Source organism: Pelodiscus sinensis, chromosome 7 (assembly GCF_049634645.1).
Source record: "Pelodiscus sinensis isolate JC-2024 chromosome 7, ASM4963464v1, whole genome shotgun sequence".
Taxonomy (NCBI): domain Eukaryota; kingdom Metazoa; phylum Chordata; order Testudines; family Trionychidae; genus Pelodiscus; species Pelodiscus sinensis.
This window is the reverse complement of record NC_134717.1, coordinates 61,329,314-61,347,936: the sequence shown is the minus strand read 5'-3', so window position 1 is coordinate 61,347,936 and position 18,623 is coordinate 61,329,314. Positions and strand designations below refer to the sequence as shown.

Genomic DNA, 18,623 nt, shown 5'->3' with positions numbered 1-18,623 from the left:
TTTTTCCCGGCTTTGACATTGGATGACTCGCTCTGAAACATAATCAAGCTTCCCCGCAATGAGCGTTGTCAAATAAATTAAGAGCAAAACATCAATTTAATTAATTTTTTTTCTCTCTTCCCTGCTGACTCAGCTACACACATGAAGGGCATAGCCATGGAAGGAAGGAAGGAGTCGAGAGTAAGTGACTGAGCATTGAGGGCAGCGGTAGGCACCCTGTGGCCCATCGGGGTTCTATGTGTGGTTCATGAGACCTTTTATTGACTGTTGCCCCGGATTCCGTTGATTTCCATTCACACCGTTGTTTTCCGACTGTTGTTACTCAAGTGACACACCCGAGAAGGGAGGTGCCGGCTGATTGCACACAGCACTGACTGCGAGAGCCGGGCGCTCCCTCGGCAGCCAATCCAAGCGCTGCTACAGTTCAGCTGGCACAGCCCACGGATTTGAGGCACGCAAGCACAGTGAGCAACTGGGATTGGTCCTGCCTTGGGCAGGGGGCGGGACTTGATGACCTCCTGAGGTCTCTTCCAGGTCTAGGAGTCTATAATTCTAACACCGCCTTATCCTAGGAGACTGTCTTGGTGACGACAACCTTGCGGCCCACGGAGATGGAGGAAAGCCACACATGTGGCCTACTCCCTACCCTGGATTGCCCATCGCTGATGTAGGGCCTACGCCAAAGACCTATCTAGAAAAGAATGAAAAGCCCTCCATTGTTTTCAATGGGCTTTAGGCCTATGTCTCAACAAAGTCACATGGCCATTGGAATGGCAGCACAGGAAGAAACGAGACTCAAGTAACGGTGTTGTCCTGAGCTCCCCTCCCTGCTCCTCAAGCCAAAGCAGATGAGGCTGCCAGTGGCAGCTGTACTCAGACGAGTCAATAGCTCATCTTAGAATCCTAGAAACCTAGTACCAGAAGGGACCTCGAGAGGTCATCGAGTCCAGTCCCCTGCCCTCATGGCAGGACCAAGCACCTTCTAGACCAGTGTTTCTCCACCAATGGTATGAGTACCCTTAGGGGTACTTGCGAGAAATCTGGAGGGTACAGCAACTCAACTGAAATTTGGAGAAAACTGAATTTTTGTTTTTTACAGCGCTTTCTTATTTTTACACCCCAAAATTTCATCGCCCGCCCGGCTACGATTAAGTTGTTTAAACAAATGTGTCTGAAAACTGTAGGTACTGGGGGTACTTACAATTTTTTTTTTTTTTTGTCCTTTATTAAAAAAAAAAAAAGGTTGAGAATCACTGGTCTAGATCATCCCTGACAGGTGTCTGTGTAACCTGCAGTTAAGTATCTCCAGTGATGGAGATCCCACAACCTCCCTAGGAAACTTATTCCAGTGTTTAACCACCCTGACAGGCAGGAAGTTTTTCCTAACCCTCCCTTGCTGCAGTTTCAGCCTTGAGTGAGAAGATTTTACTAACCCGAAGCAAAGGGCTCTTAAGTTGGTCTACAGTACGATAATGGTCTTTCACTTGCACGCCATGCATTCACACAGCAGCACGTCCATAGCTGCATTCCAAGTCCTGACACCTGTTACCCCTTCCGGCTGCCTCTTCTCCCTTCACATGGCAGGGTGAAATCCGGGCTCCGCTGAAGTCAATGACAAACTTCTAGCTGATTTGAAAGGGACCAGGACTTCTCTTCAAATAGTTTCACATCGTCAGTGTAATTCCTGCCGGCATGCAGGCCCGGTGATTTAGCACACCGAATGGCACAGAATAAGTACCCATTGTTTGGTTTATTATTATAAGATTATTATATAATAATATAATAAAATAATAATAATCTTAAAATAATAAACCAAACAATAGGTACTTAAGAACAATTAGCACCTTCTCTATCCGCTTCAGGCAGCATGGATGCTCTAATTGACTATTTCTTCCCCTTTTTTTCCTTCTCCCCTCTCCCCCTCCCCTATTTATTTAGACACTGGACCTTTAATAACTCCAGTCATCTGAAGAAGCGGGTTGTGCCCATGAAAGCTCATGAGACCATCTACATGTTTTTAGTCTCTAAAGTGCTGCAAAGCTATTTGTTGTTTTTTAAGTTTTTCCAGCATAAACTTGTGTGGGTTAGAAATGAGGAAGCGGGTTTTACCCCAGAAAGCTGACACCCAAGTAACCTGCCGGTGCCACAGGACTCCTGGCCGATCTTACTCACTCAAGTAACATTATTCAGGTCACTGTTGTTACTCAGGTTAGTAGGAACGGGCTCCTCAAAGAGAGTTGCACCAAACCGAAGGCAAAGGAGGGTTGTGTGAATCAGACCTTTAAGGAATAGGGCCCAAACCTGAGTAGAAGTCTTTCTGGTTTGGGGGAAAGGGCACTTCCTCTCTCTCACCTCGGATCTTGCCTGGCTCGGGGTCCTACCCAAAGAGAGGTTTGGCGCTGGGCTGCCAAAGGGGAAGAGCCTGCAGATGTTCTTTTCTGCCGCTTCCTGCCTTCTCACCTGATTTGCGTCCATTCCCTACAGGCGGGCAGGTGCTCACCTCGATGGGCAGCCGGTGGGTTTGACTGCAGGCCCGTCTGAGCCCCACCTGCTGCTGAGTCTGCCCGCGCTCGGAGGCAGAGTCAGGCTAGACAGGGCGGCTTCGTCCCCGGGCCTCCCAGCTGCTTTCTTCTCCTGCCCATGGATCCCAGCGGGCTAAGCGCAGCCGCGCAGGGAACGCAGAGCGGGCTAACCGCAGCCGCGCAAGACCCGCGTAGGGGCTGTGGTGCGGGCTAACCGCAGCCGCGTAAGACCCGCGCAGGGGCTGCGGAGCGGGCTAAGCGCAGCCGCGCAGGGAACGCGGAGCGGGCTAAACGCAGCCGCGCGAGACCCGCGCAGGGGCTGTGGTGTGGGCTAAGCGCAGCCGCGCAAGATGCGCGCAGGGGCTGCGGAGCAGGCTAAGCGCAGCCGCGCAGGGAACGCGGAGCGGGCTCCGAAGGGAGCTGCGGGCAGGCGCGGGGGGGTGCCGGGGTTTCCCCGCTCGCTACGCAGCGAGCCGGCCGGCTTGTCCCCGCCCTGCGGGAGCTGCCCGGGGGCGGAGGAGGCGGCGCCGGCCCATGCGCAGCGAGCCGGGGCAGCCCGGGGAGGCGGCAGACGCGCCTGCCATGGGAGCGCGGGCAGGCTGCGCGGAGCGGCGCGGGGCCGGCGGGGCGCCCGGGGGCTGCGCGGGGCTGGGGGCCGCCTAGGCGGGGCGGGGGCGTCCAGCGGCTCCATGGGGCTGCGGGACTGGCTGGGCGCGCTGTGCTGCTGCTGCCGCTGCCTGGGGGAGGCTGCGCGGCCGGAGAAGGAGCCGCTGGTCGGGTAAGTCTCCCCGGGATCCCGGCACCTGCCGCGGCTCCCCGGGCGCTGGAGTTTCGCTTTTGGAACCCCCCCGCCGGGTTGTCCAGGGGCTGTTTCCGTGGGGTCCCGCTCGGGAGGCGCTGGGAGTTTGGGGGGCGCTTTTGAGACTGAAAATGTTGGGTCCCGCTGTGCTCTCGCTTTCCTGGGGGCTGCCCCACCAAAAAGTCAGTGGGGGGCTGCACACAAGTGAGAAGGAAACACAACCACAAACCCCTCACTGGCGTGAAGGAGAGCGACCCTCCCCACGGTCCCCTCCCACACCAGAGCCTGGGGGGTGGCAAGCTGGTAGATTCTGTGGCCTCCACCCCTGTGGGGAGATGGAGGGGGGCTGGAGTGCCAGTGTAGTCTCCCAAATGCTTGGAGGACCTGGGGGGGGGGGGGGAAGATTCAGGCTAGTCAGCCCTGCGTCTGGCCCCCAGGCCTGTGACCCAAGCATCACAACAGGTAGGAGATTGTAGTCTGAACTCTTTAAAGCCTCCGCTTTACACGCAAACACTGGCCCATGATAAAAGGGAGTATTTGTCTCCATTTTTAAGGGTGGTGGTGGGGAATTATCTGGCTCCTTTTAAACCAAACAAAGGCAGCTTCATAAAACACTTAGAAATATGAGGGAAGGCAGATGCTTTAAGAGGGGATGTACATGTATTGTCAATTTCAGTAACGTGCTACTGAAACTGTAGGATAAAACGATTGCCATTGGAAATGTGGACGAAAGGCCGGCGTCCGTATGTGTCCTACTTTCAACAAAATCCATATTAAGGAGGACTATGCAATTCTTGACTCCCTTGGGGAATTCCAACAGGAAAACAGGGCTAAGGTGACCCAGATGATACCCCGTACTTAGATTTTTTCAGAAACCTTTTAACAAGCCGCCTTATCAAAGGTCTTCAGGAAACTAAGTAAATAAGAAGGAAGGTCTTTGTGTGGGTCAGTAACTGTATCGGGATCTCTGCTGTACAAAGTTGGCAGACCATGCCAAATCATCTAAGGTACCTACACTGAAAGCAGGCTGCAAAAAAAGGACAGGAAAAGAAGCCCCTCCAAACAGTTATAATGATGGGTGGTCCCTGCTGACTTAGCCCCCAAGAAAGAGATCTCTGAGTCACTGTGGCTAATTCTCTGACAACTCCCACTCAGTGCAAGTAGCAATCAAAAAGGCTAGGGTTAGGGTGTATGAGGAGCTACTAGGTAAAAGATAGAAAATAAGACCAAAGACCATCCTGCCTCTTTATAAAGCTGCAGCGTTCCCACCTCTTGAACACTGGGTCCGGTTTGGTCACCCCGTCCCAGAAAGGGTATAATGCTTTCAGGATGCAGAGAAGTGCAACGCAGATCGTCAAGAGTCTGGAACGACTCCTGTATGAGGGGAGGCAAAATGAGTAAAGCTGCTCAGCTTAAACACGAGACCACTTGGGGGGGGATACAATAGAGGTCTATAGAATCATGTGTGCCGTAGAACAGAAGTGTGTATGTGTGATACCATTTCACAAGAAGTGTGTGTGTGTTACCGTACGGAACAGTCACTTGCTGAACTGAATAGGCAGCAGGTTGAATATGAAGAGGAGGAAGTTGTTTTTCGCACAAGTAACCTGTGGGACTCCTTGCTAAGGGATGGCTAAAAATAGAACTGGATAAGTTCACACAAGGCAGGTCTGTCAGTGGATATTGACCAACATGGTCAGGGACACAACACCATGCGTGAGATGATCCTAAAGTTCTAATTGCCAGAAGCCCACAGTGGAAGATCGGGGGGGGGGGGGGGGGGCTGTTCTGTGCAGACGCCCTGAGGCTCCGTTCTGAATTACTGTCAAAGTCAGTGGACGAGATGGACCATGATCTGACCCAGCCTGGCTGCTCTTATGCTCTTAAGTAGCCAGAGAATGAAGAGGGCATGTCATGAGTTTATGGGTCTCAGTAAAAGCAGAGCCGCAATTAGCACTACCATGTAAAACTTCATACACAAGGAGCTAGTCCCTTTTTGAAATGCCAAGCCATAGTCGCTAAGGTGAGTCTTCCTAAGGAAGAGACTAACTGTATATATTTTTAAAAGGGACTTGGCCTTTCTCCAGGGTTGGGGGGGGAGGATTGTGACCTTTCATTAATACAGTATCTTTAAAATGCCCTGAAACTGACCCAGGACTTGGTGTGTCATGTTGAATGTGCTAAACCTTCATGGAAACCTAGACTAGAACTGGCAGGGACCTCGAGAGGTCATTGAGTCCAGTCCCCTGCCCTCATGTTATGTGATGAATTTTATTGGTAGCTTCCCCAAACGTGCCTCATACAACCTGCTCTGCGAGTGTCCGCTCTATGCACTGGCTGCTGTGGGAAGCGCTGTAGGAGCCCTATTTCGAAATAAGTGCCTACACAGCGCTTATTTCGAAAAGCAATTTTGAAATTGGCGCTATTCCTCGTGGAATGAGGTTTACCAATTTCGAAATAAGCCCTCCACTGTTTTGAATTAATTTCAAAATAGCAATTGGCTTATGTAGACGCTAAGAAAGTTATTTGCTGTGTAGACATACCCGCAGGGAGCAATGCCGGGGAAATCTCTCCTCTGAGGCTTTCCGGATGATAACAAAGTCGGATGGCTTTGTGCCTACCTCGTAAACCGTGCCATCCTGTGTGCCTGGATGCAGAGGGTGGGGAGAAACCCTCTGTCTCTACTGAGGAGATGCAGGACTTGAATGGCACGCACGTGGGTTTTAAATAAGCTACCTTCATAATCACGCAGAGAGCGGGTCAGTCCTGACCTTGGCCCACACCGTGCCAGGAAATTCCTATTAACGTAATGAGAGCTAAGTGCCTGCACGGGGAGAGGAACGGCCCTCTTCATTGCTTTGTTTGTGTGAGCCTCTTGCCGCGCTGTGAGCTGCCGGCCCGGAGCACCTCTCTTTAGTAACACATTACAGTAATGAGCCGGTTAGCTAATGCTGGCTTGTCGCAGGAAATCCAGTCAAAGCCCAGTCCATCTGACAGCCCCGATGTATCACACACCTCTCCGTGCTATTACTGTCACTGCGGCGCCGGAATTAAGCCATTATTTGAAAGAGTTACACTTGTGTTTCAACTGAGACCCTGGAAGGCCTCTTATTGTGTGATGTGCTGGGTGCTAGAAGATTACTCTGACCCTTCTAATTCCGGCATCAGTGAATACTGAAGGAAAATCCTTATTTCCCCCAAACCTTCGCTGAATGATTCCAACTGAATGACAATTGGCATGGGAAAGATTTTTTTCCCCCTAATACAGTCAGGTCCTGCTCCAGACAACAGTCAAATCTCGCCTGGCAGAGATTTCAGGCTAAACGAGTTGCGGAGGGTTTAACGTACCCATTAGAAATGGCAGGCGGTGATTACACATTGGTTTGGTGGCCTCTTCCATCGAACACCTGACCGTGAAATCTGCCTCGCTTTGAAGGGGAGCTCTCGCGGGGGAGCGGAGAGGGCTCCTCAAGAGGCAGCTGCACGGAGAATTTAGTCTCTTAATGTTTGTGACTGTATTATCTGCACAGAAAGCACCTTGGAGCAGTGACCTGTTCATGAAACACGAACTCTCAGCAGTTGCCGGCAATGCATCAAATGGGCTCAACTCCTATTGGAGGCAGCTGGACCTGGGAGGGTCTGGTGGTGGTGAGCTAGCTCTGGTTTTCCCTTGTCTCTTCCTTCAAAATGTGGCTTCAGAGGAGACGTCCCTGGAGGAAGAGTTGTTGCTGGGGTCTCCGAGTTATGGGGCCTGGGCAATGCATGGAATTCTTGGGGTTAAATAGACCAGTGGCTGGGATTTTATTGGCCATTGGAACACAAGGTTTCCGAACCCATGAGGATGGGATCAGACCTCCATTCTTCTAGAGGAGACCAAGTGAGGACGAAATGCCGTGGGCCGATAAGAGGGAGCTATTCCACTGAAGCCGGGGGGGTTGTGGCAGCCTTATTCCAGCGGTGAATCTCATCCGATGTCAGACTTTGGGACGATGCCTTACAAGGTGAGCTGCTGTCTGGCCTGCATGGACGCCGAGAACACCTCCTCTTGGCTCTCGCGGGCAGTCTTGAGTTGTGTTCTACTCAGTGAGATGGTGCGGCGCTCCACCCCAGAGGTGGCTGCATGCCAGTGACACAATGTACACCTCTTGTAGCATACTTTCCTGGGCTGGAAAACGCATTGCAGCTATGAAAGTATGAATAACAAAAATCATTATTTGAGGTTCACACCTGACTTTGTTTCAACCTGACTAACTTTGAACTTGAAGTGACCAGGAGCTAGGTCTTGTACTTGTCTGAGGATGGTCCAAAAAGATGATTTTTGTGCCATGGAGCAGTATGAACATGCGGAATTGCCTGAGCTGTTCATCTTACATCAGCCCAGTGAGTAAACCTCTGCTCAAACCAGAGTGTATAATTAAAAGACAGTGTGAAAACGGTGTTCAGAGGTAGCAAGCTTGCTGATTTTATTTATGATATCTTGGCCCTCTTGAAGTGACTCTAATTAGTCTTCATGGGAGCAGGGTGGTTTGTTAAATTGAAGTGGTGGACTACAAAGAGGCAAAGTCCAGAAAGCTTGTAGATGGAAATGCCTTTCCTGAACACATGCCAGCACTAGATTACAAATAATGGTGTTGTGCTATTCTTGCCTCTGAAGTTTCTTTCCGCGGCTTGTCTTTTAATTAGTTTGCAAAAGGTTATGCAACTGGTAGGACAAGGAAAAACAGTTTTCAGCCCTAGCAGAAACCCTAATAAACCTTCCTGTGTGGATAGTTAGGGTAAAGCATAAAAAATGGTTCTCTACAAGCTAACGCTTCTATACGCATGGGTTTTAAGAGGTCTTATTCACAGGTAAAATGCCTGTGGGGTTGGTAAAGGCTCTGCAGCATACAGTTTTTAAAGCATGAAAGTTGAGGGAGCAAATAGTATGAATGTTAGGTCCGGTCCGCTTGTCAAGAACGGAGCAGATTTACTCCTCCCCTGTCCGCATCCCTCTCGGATCTCTTTCTAGCTTGACCTTTAAAAGGGGGTCATTTGAAAATGCCTACCCCCAAAAAAAGAAATCTCATCCCCTCGATGAAGAAAATGGAATTGGTATTGCAAGGACGTAATCACGGCCGTCCAGCAGGATTACCTCGCCCACGCGCTCCACCAACTCACATGAGACAAGCCAGTCGCCAGCCAGGAAATCACAACGGGCTGTTTTATCACTGGAGCCCTGAGGGACCCAACTTAAGAATGGGGCCTGACGGTGCTAGCCCCTGAGCAAACACAGCGAGAGACAGTCCGACTCTGCCCCAGAGAGCTTGCACTGTAAATAGATCAATAAGGCAGTGTTGGTGCCCCGTTTCATAGCTAGGGAACTGAGGCACGGACCAGACGACTTGCCCACGGGCAGAGAGCCGCTCTGTGCCAGAGCCAGGCGTGCAGGCCAGGCCTACTGCTCCAAACACGAATCCGCCCTCCCCTCGTGCTCTGGAGTCCCCGGTGTCCTGACTGGTCAGGGCTAAGCAGGCGAATGCTTTGCTGCCGTATCTGGGCTTTGTATTTATCCAGCGTTGCCAACGGCCCGGCGTTGAGCTGCCAGGGCCGGGTAATGCGGGGCCCCTGGTCAGAACAAGGCACCGTTGCTGTCCAATGACGACTCCTCGCCAGGGAGACCATGTTCTGCTGGCCTAGGCTCTGTTACAGGGGGTAGGAGAGGCACCCTCCCATGCTCCGTTGGGTCATGCGGTCTTCATGTGGCCGGACTCTTGTGGGGCGGGGGCATTCCCCACAGTGTCACTCCCTCTCTGGAAAGCTGGGAAGTTTCCAGCCGCCTTTGCATTAAGCTAAGTATGTGCCCATTTCAAATCCTATCAGGAGACGAGGTGAGGCCAAGGCCCCCAGTTCTCAGCAGACTATGCTGCCATGAGGGATGGGGAAGGATCGGGCCTCTCTACAGACCCCTCTTAAAGGCCACGTGATCACTTGGGGGCTTTCCCTTCTTTGGTGATGTCAGCTGGTTGAGACCGTGACTGTCCTGGGTGTGCTGAGGGCAAGCAAGCTTCCTGCTGGCTGCAGGGTACCTTGGGAACTTGGTGCGTTTGAGCCTGTGAAATTATTAGAGTCTCTCTTGCCCTTAATGGGCCCTTCTGGGGGAAGGGTACAACTGGCTCCATAGCTCCTGCTGTAATATGGCTGGGGTGTACAGGCCATGAGTAACACTTATGAGATGCTAATTCCTTGCACCGTGCGCCTCGATGACTAATCTCTACATGCACAACAGGATTGGTTTGGGGTCTACAACTTCCCCTGGCTCCAGAATCTGACTGCTTGCTAGCGTGGCACCTATGGATGCCGCGTGGTTCTCCAGATCGACCAAGAGCCCAGTCACTAGCCAAACACAAGCAGTATAAGCAAGCCTGCTTCGCTACCGGTGTGACGAGCAGGCATGCGGTACAACGAGGACGGGCATGAACAGAGGCTAGTGTCACTTGAGTGTTAGGTAGCGGTAGTCCTGGAGACCAGAGGCGTTGAGGATAGGACAACAGGCATCTTGAATTTCTTGTGTTTTGGCAGCGGCATGAGGTCAAACTTGACATAAACATGGGTGCTTGGGTGTGTGGGCAAGTCCCAACCTACCATTGCGTCTCGTAAGTAGTGAACACAGAACTCGGTCACTGACAACTGCACCTCCATGTTTTCCCTGTTTCAGTAAAAAGAACCCTTATGCCTCGTTTGGAGCCACCCTGGCGAGGGACGAGGAAAAGAACCTGTGGAGCACCCCTCACGACATGTCCCACACAGAAGCGGACGATGACCGGATACTGTATAATCTGATTGTCGTTAGGAACCAGCTGGAGAAAGATTCGGAGGTAAGGCTAAAGGATTGTTGTCCATGGATACAGCGTCATTGAGTCATTGCCCCAAACTCTGAGCAGCTGAGAACAAAGGATGCCACCACAGATCCAGGGGCTGGCCATATTGGAGAGAAACCTAACCAAATGGCAAGTCTGGTTGTTCTCTGGGTACCGTTCAGGTCTGTTACTGCTATAGCTTAGGCCTTGTCTGTACTTACCTGGAAGGTCGAATTAAGATACACAAGAAGTGGGCTGTGCCCACGAAAGCTCATGATACTATCTAAATGTTAGTCTATAAAGTGCTACCAGGCCATTTGTTGGTTTTTTCTTTAACAGAGTAACTCGGCTACACCCTGAAACTCCAACTATGTTCATTATGTAGCTGGAGTCAATGTATCTTAATTCGAGTTTCCACCCTGTTTCAGTTGGCTTACCTTACTCCTTGCGAGGAGCAGGAGTACCGGTGCTGATGGGCTCTGAGTTCAGTTTAGTGGGTCTTTACTAGACCTGCTCTATCGAGCTCCAGAAGCTTGATTGTGGCAGTGTCGATCTTCCCCAGAGTGAAGACGTGGCCTGAGTTGAAGTGCTGTATCTTCCAAAGGACTACATCAGCCACTAATGCTTGCATTTCTGGGTGGGGGCAGGAGGTGGTGTGTACCATTTGGTACGTATTATTGTGGGGAAAAGAGAATTCTTATTTTTCTCCAGCAATAAATTCGGTAGGAAGCGAAAGCTGCTATTCCCTGGTCAAAGATGGGGCTCTGATACATTTCCTACACCAGCACGCACACTTAACGCTCTTCCAGGCTTCTGTTAAACCACTAGATGGACCAAGCAACTTCTTTCTTATCCATGCTGACATGAGAGCTCCCTCTTCCCCCGGTGGGGTTCTATCATTTCTAGTTCAATGGGATCTCCACCGTGGCTGGGATCGGGAAGATGTTCCTCTGGGTATGTTTACACAGAGGGAAGAGCTGCAGTGCCAAGTCTTAGCACCCTGTCAATTAATTTGGGCCCATGGGGCTCCCACTACTGGGTTAGAAATAGCAATGCAGGGGTTAAAGGTTCAGGCTGGGTTCTGAGCCCAGATGGTAGCCTGGGAGCATGAGCCTGAGTCATTTGATGCTGCTACTCTCTGGCATGGGATACTTTTTTGCTGAGTCGACCTATCCCCGAATGCTCCATTCAGGAATGGTGGCTGAACGGCTGGTCTGAGGTCTGGAGAAGACAGCTCTAACATGAGCCGTGTTTCCCTCCTGGCCGGCGAGTCTCTGCTTCTGGAGGGACATCAGGTTCAACTTCCTCCTGGATTGCTCCCATTGCTGTTATAGAGGCTTTTACGCCTTATCTGCGTCTCTTCGCTTTGCACGTGGAAAGGCCACTTTCACGATTCCCTTCCCTCGTAGAATCATAGAATCATAGAGCTGGAAGAGGCCTTAGAAGTTCATCAGGTCTAGCCCCCTGCTCTAGGCAGGACCAATCCCAACTAAATCAACCCGGCCAGGGCTTTGTCAAGCCGAGACTTAAACACCTCTAGGGATGGAGACGTTACCACCATCCCCCAAACTTCACTTTTGTACCAGAATGTTGGTGCCCTGGAGCTGAACTTGGACGGCAAATCAAGTCAAATGCTTGTGTGATGAGAATATGGTAAAGATCAAGGGCAGAATAACTTGTGCAGCTGGTTAGTGTAGTGGGGGAAATCGTCATCGTTACCTACGCTATATTTTACAGGCTTGATTGATTTCTCTAATGGACTTCATGTGCGAGACGCTAGTGACCGGAGCATGGATTGAAACAGGCTGTAGCAAATACTCTGTTAAAATGAAATTTTAGATATCCCTTTTAGACAGCTGTTATAACTGTGAAATGTTTGCAATAAGACTCGAAAGCATGTAATTTCATTAGGCTCCTAAGAAAATGATACAATTTTATTAAAGCCCGCAATGTGATTTTTTTTTTTCTTTTCTAGGAGTTAGGAGTGCTTTTCAAGTGAAAATGAGCCAATTTTAAAAAAATGAATGTCTCTTACTTCTGGCCTTTAGTTGAAAGGAGAGAATATAATTTGTGGAATGTATTGTCATCAAGTGGACTTTGGGGATTTAGTGTTTTTTTTTTGTAGAGGTGGGGAAAATTCATACTGGGACTAAAGTATGAGAATCCAAATTGCAACAACAGTCTCATGACAACACATGGTCCTTATTGATATAGAAACTGTAACTTCTCTAATGTGCTTAGCTTCGTGATCACTTGTTTCTTAATTAGAAATGACGAAGTCAGTGGTAAGATCCCACTTGTTTCAATGGGCCAGAGTTTGGATTAGTCCTTCAATTATTGTTCTGGCGTACGGGTACTTTAAGATATTGTAATGTGAAGGAATATGGCAAGACAAGTGGCTTGTGTATTCGCTCTCGATTTGAGCGGTCCTTTATCTGATGGTTATAAGCTAGAACTGCTTACTGATGACTGACTATGAAAGCCATTAGTAATCGTGTAACAACATCATACCTGGGCGGGGTGTTTATAATGTTAGGTACCAGTCCTGAGGAACCCCCAGCTAGATGAGACTAAACATAATAAGGGAAGGTGAGAAGCTGAGTGAAGCAAGCATGAGATGTGTTTATTGGCACAGGTACAGCTTGCATCCCAACCAGTTTATCTCCGATACTTGTGTGCCCCTCCTTCCACCCCCACGTCACTAGAGTCTCATGGGCTTTCATGTGTTGATCTTCACACCACCCTGTGAGGTAGGGCAGGGTGATTATCCCCATTGTACAGATGGGGAACTGATGCACAGAGATGAAGTGAGTTGCCCTAGGTGTCACAAGATGGCCGTGCCAGAGCAAGGAATTGAACCGAAGTTCCTACCCGGGCACCTTGCTTGTTGTTAGTCTCTTTTTAAAGCACCCGGATCACCACTCCAGACACAACTCAATGTTGGAAGGCTGGAGGCCTTCACTTAAGGGGAGTCCCAACCCACTGCGACACTAGTTCTGTTGTGTGTTTGTTCCCAAGTTAAGAACTGTGTGTCAGACTTGACTCCTTCAACCTTATTTTTAATGAATATTTTGATCTTGCCATTGCTTGCTCTGATGGTGATTGATTGAGGTTTTTGTGAGCTGAAATCTTAATTCTGGAGTTTTGTAACTAACGCGGTTTTAACGTTTCTTCTCTAGCCTGACTTGTTAACGAGGACGGCAGTTCACATGGTGTTTCCATCTCTGTATGTAGGAAAGGGAAGAATTTGTCATTTGCATCAGCGTGGAAGTGGTTTCTTTCATCACTGTTTGTAATTGCTAACAATTCTGTGTGATTGGAGGCGCCTCTTTCCTTCCAACTCAGAAAGGCCCTTCTGGTGCTAATGTGACACTCCCCTTGCAGTTGTCAGAGTTAAACTGGTGTTAATGGTTTGTATAATGCAGTATTGTTTGACTACCTCATTCCAAGAGGCTTGTGTGGATACAGCGTTTTATATGCGCTTCCCCACTGCATCCGCAAAAATGAGCTGCGGATGTGGATACCCATGGGTATAAAGCAGATATCCACAGATTTGCAGTGGTCTTCTCACTCCTACCACTGCCCATAGGCCAAGTGGTAGCAGATTTCGGCACCTGTTGCGTATCTTCTTGTTTACTGTAGATATCAGTCCTTGAACCGAGGTGGTCGCAAACGGCACTGGGAAATGTATGCTTGGGAAATCTCCACTCAAACCATTCCCAGCAAGCAACTTTGCCGCAAGGATTGACTCTTGTTAGAGAGATGACAGCAGGAAGCAAATTAGTGGAGCTGTTTCAAGCAGCAAGACACAGAGAATTAACAACATGAGACATTGTGTGCAGACCTGCTAAGAACTTGTCAGACTGGGTGTAATAGTGCCTTATGGTGACCCCTCCCTTAAAATATGATCACTTCTTTTTTGTTTTGATCTCTCTGAATAAAAAAGTGGCATTGAAGTCCTAGGGAGCTTTACTGGAGTGCTAGTGTTCATCACAGTTTGTTTTTAATCTTTATTTAGTAAAAAAAAAAATCCTGATTGGAATGCAGGGTTATTCGGAGATTCCAAAGCCAGAAGGAACCGCTGTGATCTAGTTTTACCAACTGTTCTTCACGGGCCACACAACTTCCCTGAGAGAAATCCTAGAGCAGCTCTTCCTTTTCGAAAACATTCATTCTTGATATACAAGAGTTAGTGATGGAGAATCCACTGCGATCCTTCTTAAATTGTTCCAGTGGTTGATTCCAGCCCTGTTGGGCCATTCTGGATTTGCGTCCTTTCTGAAGCAATACTTCTGGGATTAAAGTGACAGTCAGCTTCCTGGAATGTGATGTCTCAAGGTGCAATAATTACGGCAGCTCCGATGTGATGCTCTTCATCTGTGAATCTCACTATGAGTCACCGAAGGAGGTGTCCTTTAAAGATGGGGAAACCGAGTCACAGGAGCAAACTGTTTTGCCCAGCATTGCACAGGTGAGTGCAGAACAGGGAATAGGATCCGAGGGTCTGTCTATACTATAGAGGCTATACTGGCGTAGCCGTGTTAGCATAGCGTTGCCAGCGTAGGTCTGTGGGTGTATATGCTGCTTGAGCCTACATGGACTGAAAGGGCTCTTCCATCAATACAGGAACACTGCCTCCCGAACAAAGGAGGTGTATATGTGTTCCGGTGGGGTAGCTGCATGTATGCTAGGGGTTACTTTAGCTATGCCAAAATGCTGTGGGGTACAGGTTTTCTGCACCCTTCACAGATCTAGTTAAGCAGATGTAAGAGAGATTGGGTATTTGTTTCTTGAGTTCCAGTCCAAAGTCTTGGTGATAGTCACGTAGCTCTCTTGCAAACTTGGGTTAGTTAACGTGGGCTACGGTAGCAACGAATACCATCAACTCGGGTCTCCGAGGAGTAGCTGTGTTAGTCTGCATCTGGAAAAACGAGGAGTCCTATGGCACCTTAGAGACTAACCGATTAATGAGGACATACGCCTTCATGGGTAAAACCCATGTCCTCAGATGAAGTAGGTTTTACCCACAAAAGCTTATGCCTTAATAAATCTGTTAGCCTCTAAGGGCACGGCTACATAGCAGTGCTAAAGCCGAAATAAGTGACGCAACTCACGGTATGTCAATTGTGTAGCTGAAGTCGAAAGAGCTTATTTCTGCTTTTGGCACTGTTTACACAGCAGGAAGTCCGAGAGAGCACTTTTCCTCCAACTTCCCTTACTTCTTGTAAAATAAGGGTTACAGGCGTCTGAGTAAGAAGTCCTCCAGCTCGACATTATGTCAAAAGAACTGCTTGCTCTGTAGACACGGACTGTGGTATTTTGGAAGAATGCTGCTGTGTAGACATAGCCTAAGATGCCAGAGGACTCCTCATTTTTCCATCAACTCAGTTTAGCAGCTTGCGCTAAAGCCTATGGGAGAATCTGGGGTTGAACTCTAGCTGCTGGTTTGTGTTAAAAGCAGAGTTGCCATGTGTTCGCTGCTATTTTAACAGGCATTAAGAACACACCCTTTTTTTCGGTGTTGACGTCCTAAATCCTGTATCTTAACACACACCGTTCTTTTCGTATTTTCACTTCCGATGGCTCTGTTCTTAGTTTATTGCCAATGTCCTTATATCATTCAGACCAATAAATGTGAATTTGATAACCATTTAAAAAAACCCTCGTTGCTGGAGTTTTGCTGGTTCTGATTCCAGCCCCTTCTGAGAGCCGTGAAGAGCTTGGCCTGAGACCCAGCGATTCCTGTGCTCTATGCAGTAATTGCATTATACCCCTGTGAGCATTTTACAATTCAGCCAAAACAGCTTTACCATCTTCTGCTGAGAGCTCTGGCCTAGGAGAGAAGCAAAGGCAACATATAATGGCCTGTGAATGCAGAGCATAATCTTCTTTGGGGAGTCGTTACAGTCTACCTCTCCAGATGAGTGAATACAGTTCTGCTTTTTAGCTGCAGGCTTAGCAGAATAATTCCCACGCAGAGCGTATGGAGACGGCAGGGGAGAATATGCATTTTCTGCTAGGAATGAACAAGGATCGCCTGCAGGACTACACGGGATGTCTCTCATGATCTGATGGTCACTGACACTTCAGATTTTATTTTCTGCGGGTGTCAAATCCGTGTTGGAGAGCGGAGAATGCTGACGTTGCTAGGTTCTGATTTAGCAAGACACTCCATCATGTCCTTAAGTTCCAGTGATGGACTTGGACATGCTTATGTGCGTTGTAGAACAGGTACCCAAGTGTTCTTCAGTTTCAGAGGGGTAGCCCTTGTTTTCCAAGTGTTCTTCTCTTCCGTAAGGACATATCAATACAGACAAGCGGTTAGGAAAAGGGCCATATTCCACTATAGAGTTATGGGGCTAAATTCACATGCGTGGTCTCCACGTGGAAATCTGATTTTTCTCTTTAGTGCAACAAAATGCTAGGGTTGGTGTTTTTTTTGTTTTTTTTGTTTTTTTTTTAAAGCAGTGGTGCTAACGTGCATTAGCTCTCCCACCTGAACCAAGCTTCTCCCATCAACGTACTTCCTGTTTCTCGGAAGTGGCTTAACCGCACTGATAAGAGAAACTTTCCCATTGAGGTAGTCGCACCACTAATCGAATGGCCTTAAAAATCTCAGCTAGAAATCTTCCTTCCTTCGGCATTGTGTACAACCACTACCTTACAGTGCCCTGCGGTGCACCCGTAAATAAACAAAACACAGGAATGTGGGCTGAAGTTCGTTTTCTGGTGGACTATCTTGCGAGTTAATAAGTAATTCATAACGAGGCTCCCAGCAACTGAGGAGCAGTGTGATCTGACGGGGCTTTGCGCTGGGAATCGGGGGTAGGGGTCATGTGTCCAGACATGCCAGTGAATTGCTGTGCGCGAGGCTAGATTGGTCAGTCACTGATCTCTAGCTCGATTTCATAGAATCCTTGAACACTAGCACTAGAAGGGACCTTGAGAGTCATCGAGTCCAGTCCCCTGCCCTCACGGCAGGACCAAGCACCATCTAGACCATCCTTGACAGGTGTCTGTCCAACCTGCTCTTAAATATCCCCAGTGATGGAGACTCCACAACCTCCCTAGGCAATTTATTCCAGTGTTTCACCACCCTGACAGTTAGGAAGTTTTTCCTAATGTCCAACCTAAACCTCCCTTGCTGCCGTTTAAGCCCATTGCTTCTTGTTCTATCCCCAGAGGCCAAGATGAACAAGTTTTCTCCCTTCTCCTTATGACACCCTTTTAGATACCTGAAAACAGCTGTCATTTCCCCACCGTTCAAGTGGGAGGTTCCGATAACTTGGCTTTCTTTGTGAAGTGCTCTGAGATCTAGCACTGTTTGTCTTTATGAGAGAGATGATCGGTGTTGGTGAGAACTATATGTAAAAAAAAAATCCCAACAACTCTAGCTGTTCTGTGATTGTGAAGTAGCTACAACGTCAAATATTGGGGCAAGAGTGTAGATGAGTCAGAACTGAACTATTTCATGCAAAGCGCAGCGATCCTGTTGAATAAACTACTGGAGAAAGTGACGTAAATACAGAATTCACGAGACCTCCGCGCTGCTTTCTAGCAGAGGTGTTGGTTGAAAGGTATGCAGAGAAGCTGGAAGATGGGATTAAATTAGAAATAGCCAACACGTTGGAACAGAACGCTTCTTTCCTATTGGACGGCTATGCGGTGCCAGACCTGTTCTAACACAATACAAGCTATGGGAGAGGTTTCCCATGTGCCTTGAATAGATTCAGGGATAGGATCTTTCATCTGCATAACTCTAAGGGCTTGGCTTCATAGGGACGTGCAGAAAATGTAATCCAAATTAACTAAAGGTGTGATTGTAAAGAGGATTTGTTAAACTGCAATAAATCCCCGTGTGGACATGTGTTTAAAACTGGCCTTAATTTGGTTTGCCTGAATTCACTTTGCCTTTCATTTGATTCAAGGACAATTGTTCTCCTTGGTCTCTGAGCATAGGAGAAGAAGCAAAGGGCTTAAACTGCAGCAAGGGAGGTTTAGGTTGGACATCGGGAAAAACTTCCTGCCTGTCAGGGTGGTTAAACACTGGAATAAATTGCCCAGGGAGGTTGTGGAATCTCCATCACTGGAGATATTTAAGAGCAGGTTAGACAGACACCTGTCAGGGATGATCTAGACCGTGCTTGGTCCTGCCGTGAGGGCAGGGGACTGGACTCGATGACCTCTCGAAGTCCCTTCCAGTTCTAGTGTTCTACAATTCTATTCTATGATTCTACTTCTAGCCAAAAATCTTTCACTCCTAGGGCAATCTGCCCACCCACTACACCGGCAAAGCTTTTAAAAACAGACAGGGCCTAAATTTCAGCTTTCAAATAATTATCCCTAGCTCTTGTCCAGCACTCTTCATCCATAGATCTCAAAGCATTTTTCATAGATCAGTATCATTAGCCCCATTTTACAGATGGGGAAGGTGAGGCACAGGGAGATGAAGTGAGTTGCCCAAGG

General features: G+C 48.6%; 1 protein-coding gene across 1 annotated transcript in view; it reads left to right on the top strand.

The window, feature by feature from the left end:
- Positions 1-3,061: 3,061 nt before the first annotated feature.
- Positions 3,062-18,623, top strand: part of MREG (melanoregulin) — a 28,176-nt gene continuing 12,614 nt past the window's right edge. The window contains exons 1-2 of the mRNA XM_075933959.1: positions 3,062-3,300; positions 10,016-10,175. Coding sequence (XP_075790074.1) covers positions 3,212-3,300; positions 10,016-10,175 — 249 coding nt within the window. The 5' untranslated portion in view covers positions 3,062-3,211. The remainder of the gene's footprint in view (positions 3,301-10,015; positions 10,176-18,623) is intronic.